At 40.3% G+C, this 10,716-nt stretch overlaps 1 protein-coding gene across 1 annotated transcript; it reads left to right on the forward strand.

Moving 5' to 3' along the window:
* The first annotated feature begins 7,831 nt into the window (after window positions 1-7,831).
* On the forward strand, window positions 7,832-9,493 carry LOC133979995 (tripartite motif-containing protein 16-like). The gene has a single exon (XM_062418554.1). The coding sequence runs from the start codon at window positions 7,832-7,834 to the stop codon at window positions 9,491-9,493; it is 1,662 nt and encodes a 553-aa protein (XP_062274538.1).
* Window positions 9,494-10,716: the final 1,223 nt, after the last annotated feature.

A 10,716-nucleotide genomic window follows, 5' to 3' on the forward strand; every position in this document is an offset into this window, starting at 1 on the left:
ATGTTAGGGTTAGTGATGTTAGGGTTAGTGATGTGTTAGGGTTAGTGATGTTAGGGTTAGTGATGTTAGGGTTAGTGATGTAAGGGTTAGTGATGTGTTAGGGTTAGTGATGTTAGGGTTAGTGATGTTAGGGTTAGTGATGTGTTAGGGTTAGTGATGTTAGGGTTAGTGATGTTAGGGTTAGTGATGTTAGGGTTAGTGATGTTAGGGTTAGTGATGTTAGGGTTAGTGATGTGTTAGGCTTAGTGATGTTAGGCTTAGTGATGTTAGGCTTAGTGATGTTAGGGTTAGTGATGTTAGGGTTAGTGATGTGTTAGTGATGTTAGGGTTAGTGATGTTAGGGTTAGTGATGTTAGGGTTAGTGATGTTAGGGTTAGTGATGTGTTAGGGTTAGTGATGTGTTAGGGTTAGTGATGTTAGGGTTAGTGATGTTAGGGTTAGTGATGTTAGGGTTAGCGATGTTAGGGTTAGTGATGTTAGGGTTAGTGATGTTAGGGTTAGTGATGTTAGGGTTAGTGATGTTAGGCTTAGTGATGTGTTAGGGTTAGTGATGTTAGGGTTAGTGATGTTAGGGTTAGTGATGTTAGGGTTAGTGATGTTAGGGTTAGTGATGTGTTAGGGTTAGTGATGTTAGGGTTAGTGATGTTAGGGTTAGTGATGTTAGGGTTAGTGATGTTAGGGTTAGTGATGTTAGGGTTAGTGATGTGTTAGGGTTAGTGATGTTAGGGTTAGTGATGTTAGGGTTAGTGATGTGTTAGGGTTAGTGATGTTAGGGTTAGTGATGTTAGGGTTAGTGATGTTAGGGTTAGCGATGTTAGGGTTAGCGATGTTAGGGTTAGCGATGTTAGGGTTAGTGATGTTAGGGTTAGTGATGTGTTAGGGTTAGTGATGTTAGGGTTAGTGATGTTAGGGTTAGTGATGTTAGGGTTAGTGATGTGTTAGGGTTAGTGATGTTAGGGTTAGTGATGTTAGGGTTAGTGATGTTAGGGTTAGTGATGTTAGGGTTAGTGATGTGTTAGGGTTAGTGATGTTAGGGTTAGTGATGTTAGGGTTAGTGATGTTAGGGTTAGTGATGTTAGGGTTAGTGATGTGTTAGGGTTAGTGATGTTAGGGTTAGTGATGTTAGGGTTAGTGATGTTAGGGTTAGTGATGTTAGGGTTAGTGATGTTAGGGTTAGTGATGTTAGGGTTAGTGATGTTAGGGTTAGTGATGTGTTAGGGTTAGTGATGTTAGGGTTAGTGATGTTAGGGTTAGTGATGTTAGGGTTAGTGATGTTAGGGTTAGTGATGTGTTAGGGTTAGTGATGTTAGGGTTAGTGATGTTAGGGTTAGTGATGTTAGGGTTAGTGATGTTAGGGTTAGTGATGTTAGGGTTAGTGATGTGTTAGGCTTAGTGATGTTAGGCTTAGTGATGTTAGGCTTAGTGATGTTAGGGTTAGTGATGTTAGGGTTAGTGATGTGTTAGTGATGTTAGGGTTAGTGATGTTAGGGTTAGTGATGTTAGGGTTAGTGATGTTAGGGTTAGTGATGTGTTAGGGTTAGTGATGTGTTAGGGTTAGTGATGTTAGGGTTAGTGATGTTAGGGTTAGTGATGTTAGGGTTAGCGATGTTAGGGTTAGTGATGTTAGGGTTAGTGATGTTAGGGTTAGTGATGTTAGGGTTAGTGATGTTAGGCTTAGTGATGTTAGGGTTAGTGATGTGTTAGGGTTAGTGATGTTAGGGTTAGTGATGTTAGGGTTAGTGATGTTAGGGTTAGTGATGTTAGGGTTAGTGATGTTAGGGTTAGTGATGTTAGGGTTAGTGATGTTAGGGTTAGTGATGTTAGGGTTAGTGATGTTAGGGTTAGTGATGTTAGGGTTAGTGATGTGTTAGGGTTAGTGATGTGTTAGGGTTAGTGATGTTAGGGTTAGTGATGTGTTAGGGTTAGTGATGTTAGGGTTAGTGATGTTAGGGTTAGTGATGTTAGGGTTAGTGATGTTAGGGTTAGTGATGTGTTAGGGTTAGTGATGTTAGGGTTAGTGATGTTAGGGTTAGTGATGTTAGGGTTAGTGATGTTAGGGTTAGTGATGTTAGGGTTAGTGATGTTAGGGTTAGTGATGTTAGGGTTAGTGATGTGTTAGGCTTAGTGATGTTAGGCTTAGTGATGTTAGGGTTAGTGATGTTAGGGTTAGTGATGTTAGGGTTAGTGATGTTAGGGTTAGTGATGTGTTAGGGTTAGTGATGTGTTAGGGTTAGTGATGTGTTAGGGTTAGTGATGTTAGGGTTAGTGATGTTAGGGTTAGTGATGTTAAGGTTAGTGATGTGTTAGGGTTAGTGATGTTAGGGTTAGTGATGTTAGGGTTAGTGATGTTAGGGTTAGTGATGTTAGGGTTAGTGATGTTAGGGTTAGTGATGTTAGGGTCAGTGATGTTAGGGTTAGTGATGTTAGGGTTAGTGATGTGTTAGGGTTAGTGATGTTAGGGTTAGTGATGTTAGGGTTAGTGATGTTAGGGTTAGGGATGTTAGGGTTAGTGATGTTAGGGTTAGTGATGTTAGGGTTAGTGATGTGTTAGGGTTAGTGATGTTAGGGTTAGTGATGTTAGGGTTAGTGATGTTAGGGTTAGTGATGTTAGGGTTAGTGATGTTAGGGTTAGTGATGTTAGGGTTAGGGTTAGTGATGTTAGGGTTAGTGATGTTAGGGTTAGTGATGTTAGGGTTAGTGATGTGTTAGGGTTAGTGATGTTAGGGTTAGTGATGTTAGGGTTAGTGATGTTAGGGTTAGTGATGTGTTAGGGTTAGTGATGTTAGGGTTAGTGATGTTAGGGTTAGTGATGTTAGGGTTAGGGATGTTAGGGTTAGTGATGTTAGGGTTAGTGATGTTAGGGTTAGTGATGTGTTAGGGTTAGTGATGTTAGGGTTAGTGATGTTAGGGTTAGTGATGTTAGGGTTAGTGATGTTAGGGTTAGTGATGTTAGGGTTAGTGATGTTAGGGTTAGTGATGTTAGGGTTAGGGTTAGTGATGTTAGGGTTAGGGATGTTAGGGTTAGTGATGTTAGGGTTAGTGATGTTAGGGTTAGTGATGTTAGGGTTAGTGATGTTAGGGTTAGTGATGTTAGGGTTAGTGATGTTAGGGTTAGTGATGTGTTAGGGTTAGTGATGTTAGGGTTAGTGATGTGTTAGGGTTAGTGATGTTAGGGTTAGTGATGTGTTAGGGTTAGTGATGTTAGGGTTAGTGATGTTAAGGTTAGTGATGTTAGGGTTAGTGATGTTAGGGTTAGTGATGTAAGGGTTAGTGATGTTAGGGTTAGTGATGTTAGGGTTAGTGATGTTAGGGTTAGGGATGTTAGGGTTAGTGATGTGTTAGGGTTAGTGATGTTAGGGTTAGTGATGTTAGGGTTAGTGATGTTAGGGTTAGTGATGTGTTAGGGTTAGTGATGTTAGGGTTAGTGATGTTAGGGTTAGTGATGTTAGGGTTAGTGATGTTAGGGTTAGTGATGTTAGGGTTAGTGATGTTAGGGTTAGGGTTAGTGATGTTAGGGTTAGTGATGTTAGGGTTAGTGATGTTAGGGTTAGTGATGTGTTAGGGTTAGTGATGTTAGGGTTAGTGATGTTAGGGTTAGTGATGTTAGGGTTAGTGATGTGTTAGGGTTAGTGATGTTAGGGTTAGTGATGTTAGGGTTAGTGATGTTAGGGTTAGTGATGTGTTAGGGTTAGTGATGTTAGGGTTAGTGATGTTAGGGTTAGTGATGTTAGGGTTAGTGATGTTAGGGTTAGTGATGTTAGGGTTAGTGATGTTAGGGTTAGTGATGTTAGGGTTAGGGTTAGTGATGTTAGGGTTAGGGATGTTAGGGTTAGTGATGTTAGGGTTAGTGATGTTAGGGTTAGTGATGTTAGGGTTAGTGATGTTAGGGTTAGTGATGTTAGGGTTAGTGATGTTAGGGTTAGTGATGTGTTAGGGTTAGTGATGTTAGGGTTAGTGATGTGTTAGGGTTAGTGATGTTAGGGTTAGTGATGTGTTAGGGTTAGTGATGTTAGGGTTAGTGATGTTAAGGTTAGTGATGTTAGGGTTAGTGATGTTAGGGTTAGTGATGTAAGGGTTAGTGATGTTAGGGTTAGTGATGTTAGGGTTAGTGATGTAAGGGTTAGTGATGTTAGGGTTAGTGATGTTAGGGTTAGTGATGTTAGGGTTAGTGATGTTAGGGTTAGTGATGTGTTAGGGTTAGTGATGTTAGGGTTAGTGATGTTAGGGTTAGTGATGTTAGGCTTAGTGATGTTAAGGTTAGTGATGTTAGGGTTAGTGATGTTAGGGTTAGTGATGTTAGGGTTAGTGATGTTAGGGTTAGTGATGTTAGGGTTAGTGATGTTAGGGTTAGTGATGTTAGGGTTAGTGATGTTAGGGTTAGTGATGTTAGGGTTAGTGATGTTAGGGTTAGTGATGTTAAGGTTAATGATGTTAGGGTTAGTGATGTTAGGGTTAGTGATGTTAGGGTTAGTGATGTTAGGGTTAGTGATGTTAGGGTTAGTGATGTTAGGGTTAGGGATGTTAGGGTTAGTGATGTTAGGGTTAGTGATGTTAGGGTTAGTGATGTTAGGGTTAGTGATGTTAGGGTTAGTGATGTTAGGGTTAGTGATGTTAGGGTTAGTGATGTTAGGGTTAGTGATGTTAAGGTTAATGATGTTAGGGTTAGTGATGTTAGGGTTAGTGATGTTAGGGTTAGTGATGTTAGGGTTAGTGATGTTAGGGTTAGTGATGTTAGGGTTAGGGATGTTAGGGTTAGTGATGTTAAGGTTAATGATGTTAGGGTTAGTGATGTTAGGGTTAGTGATGTTAGGGTTAGTGATGTTAGGGTTAGTGATGTTAGGGTTAGTGATGTTAGGGTTAGTGATGTTAGGGTTAGTGATGTTAGGGTTAGGGATGTTAGGGTTAGTGATGTTAGGGTTAGTGATGTTAGGGTTAGTGATGTTAGGGTTAGGGATGTTAGGGTTAGTGATGTTAGGGTTAGTGATGTTAGGGTTAGTGATGTTAGGGTTAGCGATGTTAGGGTTAGTGATGTTAGGGTTAGTGATGTGTTAGGGTTAGTGATGTTAGGGTTAGTGATGTGTTAGGGTTAGTGATGTGTTAGGGTTAGTGATGTTAGGGTTAGTGATGTTAGGGTTAGTGATGTTAGTGATGTTAGGGTTAGTGATGTGTTAGGGTTAGTGATGTTAGGGTTAGTGATGTTAGGGTTAGTGATGTTAGGGTTAGTGATGTTAGGGTTAGTGATGTTAGGGTTAGTGATGTTAGGGTTAGCGATGTTAGGGTTAGCGATGTTAGGGTTAGCGATGTTAGGGTTAGTGATGTTAGGGTTAGTGATGTGTTAGGGTTAGTGATGTTAGGGTTAGTGATGTTAGGGTTAGTGATGTTAGGGTTAGTGATGTGTTAGGGTTAGTGATGTTAGGGTTAGTGATGTTAGGGTTAGTGATGTTAGGGTTAGTGATGTTAGGGTTAGTGATGTTAGGGTTAGTGATGTTAGGGTTAGTGATGTTAGGGTTAGTGATGTTAGGGTTAGTGATGTTAGGGTTAGTGATGTGTTAGGGTTAGTGATGTGTTAGGGTTAGTGATGTTAGGGTTAGTGATGTTAGGGTTAATGATGTGTTAGGGTTAGTGATGTTAGGGTTAGTGATGTTAGGGTTAGTGATGTTAGGGTTAGTGATGTTAGGGTTAGTGATGTTAGGGTTAGTGATGTTAGGGTTAGTGATGTTAGGCTTAGTGATGTTAGGGTTAGTGATGTTAGGGTTAGTGATGTGTTAGGGTTAGTGATGTTAGGGTTAGTGATGTTAGGGTTAGTGATGTGTTAGGGTTAGTGATGTTAGGGTTAGTGATGTTAGGGTTAGTGATGTTAGGGTTAGTGATGTTAGGGTTAGTGATGTTAGGGTTAGTGATGTTAGGGTCAGTGATGTTAGGGTTAGTGATGTTAGGGTTAGTGATGTTAGGGTTAGTGATGTTAGGCTTAGTGATGTTAGGGTCAGTGATGTTAGGGTTAGTGATGTTAGGGTTAGTGATGTTAGGGTTAGTGATGTTAGGGTTAGTGATGTTAGGGTTAGTGATGTTAGGGTCAGTGATGTTAGGGTTAGTGATGTTAGGGTTAGTGATGTTAGGGTTAGTGATGTGTTAGGGTTAGTGATGTTAGGGTTAGTGATGTTAGGGTTAGTGATGTGTTAGGGTTAGTGATGTTAGGGTTAGTGATGTTAGGGTTAGTGATGTTAGGCTTAGTGATGTTAGGGTTAGTGATGTTAGGGTTAGTGATGTTAGGGTTAGTGATGTTAGGGTTAGTGATGTGTTAGGGTTAGTGATGTGTTAGGGTTAGTGATGTTAGGGTTAGTGATGTTAGGGTTAGTGATGTTAGGGTTGGTGATGTTAGGGTTAGTGATGTTAGGGTTAGTGATGTTAGGGTTAGTGATGTTAGGGTTAGTGATGTTAGGGTTAGTGATGTGTTAGGGTTAGTGATGTGTTAGGGTTAGTGATGTTAGGGTTAGTGATGTTAGGGTTGGTGATGTTAGGGTTAGTGATGTTAGGGTTAGTGATGTTAGGGTTAGTGATGTTAGGGTTAGTGATGTTAGGGTTACTGATGTTAGGGTTAGTGATGTTAGGGTCAGTGATGTTAGGGTTATTGATGTTAGGGTTAGTGATGTTAGGGTTAGTGATGTAACCCAGAAGATGAATCATATTGAGTTTGGTGATATTATGAATTTTCCTTCTCAGAGAGTCGAGCACAAAAACACACTCAGGACCCTTAAAAATGTGACATTATTTTATATATTCAGTTATTAGATCTGTCCAATGTGTGTGTTTTTTTTATCCTGTGTCAGCTGCACAACAAACTGCCTGTTAGACACAAATAAAGTAGCTGACTACTGATTATTTTAGTTATGATGGAGGAGGAGCAGCAGGAGGCCGTCAACCTAAAAGTGGAAAGATGAAGGAGCTAAAATAAAAGATGAAGTGAGAACATGTGTCGAGCATCAGTCTGGAACACATCCTGTTATCTGCTGAGACACACACACACACACACACACACACACACACACACACACACACACACACACACACACACACACACACACACACACACACACACACACACACAGAGAGAAAGGTGAGAGAGCTCCACATTTAAACATCTGAACAACTGGATTGAAGAGTACAAACTCACTCACACTGTAGTTTTCCTACTACAGTAAAAGTACTGCAGTATTATAGTGATGTAGTATGCAGTATTACAGTAAAAGTACTGCAGTATTATGAGTGATGTAGTATGCAGTATTACAGTAAAAGTACTGCAGTATTATAGTGATGTAGTATGCAGTATTACAGTAAAAGTACTGCAGTATTATAGTGATGTAGTATGCAGTATTACAGTAAAAGTACTGCAGTATTATGATTGATGTAGTATGCAGTATTACAGTAAAAGTACTGATATATTATTATGTCAGTACTTTTACTGTAGGAGGGTTTTTCATGCAGTACTTTTACTTGTAATGGAGTATTTGTACATAGCAGTAAAGTTAAATGTTGAGCAGCTTTTAACTGAGACTTTACTGTAAATGAGGAAACACAGTTTGAATCCACAGTGCGGCTCCTCGTCCTGATAACCGTCCCTGTTCTTTAAACACAACAAGCTCCACTCTGGGATCAGAGTTCCTTGTTCTCTCCCTTCAGGTCTACAGGTTGTAGATGGGTGTAACCAACATGTGACGCAGCACAGAGCTGTCAGGCTGCATTTATGACTGAATCACATGATCAGATCAAAGTTCAAACATATTAAACTTATCAGGAAGTGAAGGTCAGACAGTCGTTGCCTCTGAGAGCTGAAATGGCGCAGAACGATCAGCTGGACCGAGAATCCTTCTCCTGTGTGATCTGTCTGGATCTACTGAAGGATCCGGTGACTATTCCCTGTGGACACAGCTACTGTATGAGCTGTATTAAAGGATTCTGGGATGGAGAGGATCAGAGGAAGATCTACAGCTGCCCTCAGTGCAGAGAGGCCTTCACACCGAGGCCTGTCCTGAAGAAAAACACCATGTTAGCAGCTTTAGTGGAGCAGCTGAAGAAGACTGGACTCCAAGCTGCTCCTGCTGATCACTGCTATGCTGGACCTGAAGATGTGGCCTGTGATGTCTGCACTGGGAGAAAGCTGAAAGCCTTCAAGTCCTGTCTGGTGTGTCTGGCCTCTTACTGTGAGAATCACCTCCAGTCTCACTATGAATCACCTACATTTAAAAAACACAAGCTGGTGGAGCCCTCCAAGAAGCTCCAGGAGAACATCTGCTCTCGTCATGATGAGGTGATGAAGATATTCTGCCGTACAGATAAGAAGAGTATCTGTTATCTGTGCACTATGGAGGATCATAAAGGCCACGACACAGTCCCAGCTGCAGCAGAAAGGACTGAGAGGCAGAGAGAGCTCAAGGTGAGTCGACTAAACATCCAGCAGAGAATCCAGCACAGAGAGAAAGATGTGAAGCTGCTTCAACAGGAGGTGAAGGCCGTCAGTCTCTCTGCTGATAAAGCAGTGGAGGACAGTGAGAAGATCTTCACTCAGCTGATCCGTCTCCTCCAGAAAAGAAGCTCTGATGTGAAGCAGCAGATCAGATCCCAGCAGGAAACTGAAGTGAGTGGAGTCAAAGAGCTTCAGGAGAAGCTGCAGCAGGAGATCACTGAGCTGAAGAGGAAAGACGCTGAACTGAAGCAGCTCTCACACACAGAGGATCACAACCAGTTTCTACACAACTACCCCTCAGTGTCACAACTCAGTGAACCTACAGACTCATCCAGCATCAATATCCGTCCTCTGAGATACTTTGAGGATGTGACAGCAGCTGTGTCAGAGCTCAGAGATAAACTACAGGACATCCTGAGGGACAAATGGACAAACATCTCACTGGCAGTGACTGATGTGGACGTTTTACTGTCAGAACCAGAACCAGAACCCAAGACCAGAGCTGAGTTCTTAAGATATTCACGTGAAATCACTCTGGATCCAAACACAGCAAACACACGGCTGTTATTATCTGATGGGAACAGAAAAGTAAAATGGACGAGACAACATCAGTCTTATTCTAGTCACACAGACAGATTCACTGATCATCCTCAGGTCCTGAGTAGAGAGAGTCTGACTGGACGTTGTTACTGGGAGGTGGAGAGGAGAGAAGGAGGAGTTTTTGTAGCAGTCACATACAAGAATATCAGCAGAGCAGGAAATGAATCTCTATTTGGATGTAATGACAAATCTTGGTCTTTATATTGTGTTACTAACGGTTATGTATTTTGGTTCAACAACATCTCAACTCCCGTCTCAGGTCCTGTTTCCTCCAGAGTCGGAGTGTACCTGGATCACAGAGCAGGTATTCTGTCCTTCTACAGCGTCTCTGAAACCATGACTCTCCTCCACAGAGTCCAGACCACATTCACTCAGCCTCTCTATGCTGGACTTTATGTCTATGACACAGTTGAGTTGTGTAAAGTGAAATAGACAGAAGTCATTTCAGACTTCATGTGTCAGATGTTGTAATTCTTCATGTTTTTGTCTCCATGTTTCTGAGCTGCTCAGAGATCAGCTGACATGCTAATAGTGATATTCAACACTTTGTTTACTTTATGTTTCATTGATATGTTCAGTTTCTTTAAATGTGACTTTTTCCTGTGTGTTTTTATCCATGGAGGCTCTCACTGCTCATCACCATGTTTTTAACTTCTCTTTGTTCTAAATGTTAGTTTCATGTTTGTATTGATGTATTTGTGTCTGTTGTTTCTTAAACAGAGAAAACAGCAGAACTTCCTTCATCACAGATATTTTGTTCTCATCACTTTGTAAATTCATAAAGAAATGTTCAATCAAACTGTAATGATCATGATAATAATCATTAATGATGTTCTTGTACATAGCTGACATTCTGGGTTAAACTAACTGACTGTGTGGATGAAGTCAATCTGAACATGAAATCATTGATCACACTTTACTGATTGGATGTGTCAACAATCTGAAGCTTCAATAATCAATAAACAGGATTTTTATCAACAGTGATCAAAGTGTTTTCTTCTTTTACTGTAATACTGCATACTACATCACTCATAATACTGCAGTACTTTTATTGTAATACTGCATACTACATCACTCATAATACTGCAGTACTTTTACTGTAATACTGCATACTACATCACTCATAATACTGCAGTACTTTAACTGTAATACTGCATACTACATCACTCATAATACTGCAGTACTTTTACTGTAATACCGCATACTACATCACTCATAATACTGCAGTACTTTTACTGTAATACTGCATACTACATCACTCATAATACTGCAGTACTTTTACTGTAATACTGCATACTACTTCACTCATAATACTGTAGTACTTTACTGTAATACTGCATACTACATCACTCATAATACTGTAATACTGCATACTACATCACTCATAATACTGCAGTACTTTTACTGTAGGATGATGTTTCATGAAGTATTTTTACATTTTTTTTAAGCATTTTGATTCCCAGTTAAATGATTTTAATGATTCAGTGTTGTATTTATAAAGCTTGTTATATTATCCATTGTGTCAAAAAAATGAAAAGTAACTAAAGCTGTTAAATAAATGTAGTGGAGTAGAAAGTACAATATTTCCCTGTGAGATGTAGAAAGTAGCATCACATGGAAATACTACAGTAAAGTACAAGTACCTCAAACTGTAC

Source organism: Scomber scombrus, chromosome 5, assembly GCF_963691925.1.
Source record: "Scomber scombrus chromosome 5, fScoSco1.1, whole genome shotgun sequence".
Classification (NCBI taxonomy): Eukaryota; Metazoa; Chordata; class Actinopteri; order Scombriformes; family Scombridae; genus Scomber; species Scomber scombrus.

Bases quoted from the DNA above. Each gene is read 5' to 3' on its own strand.
- LOC133979995 (XM_062418554.1), top strand. From the start codon at position 7,832: ATGGCGCAGAACGATCAGCTGGACCGAGAATCCTTCTCCTGTGTGATC.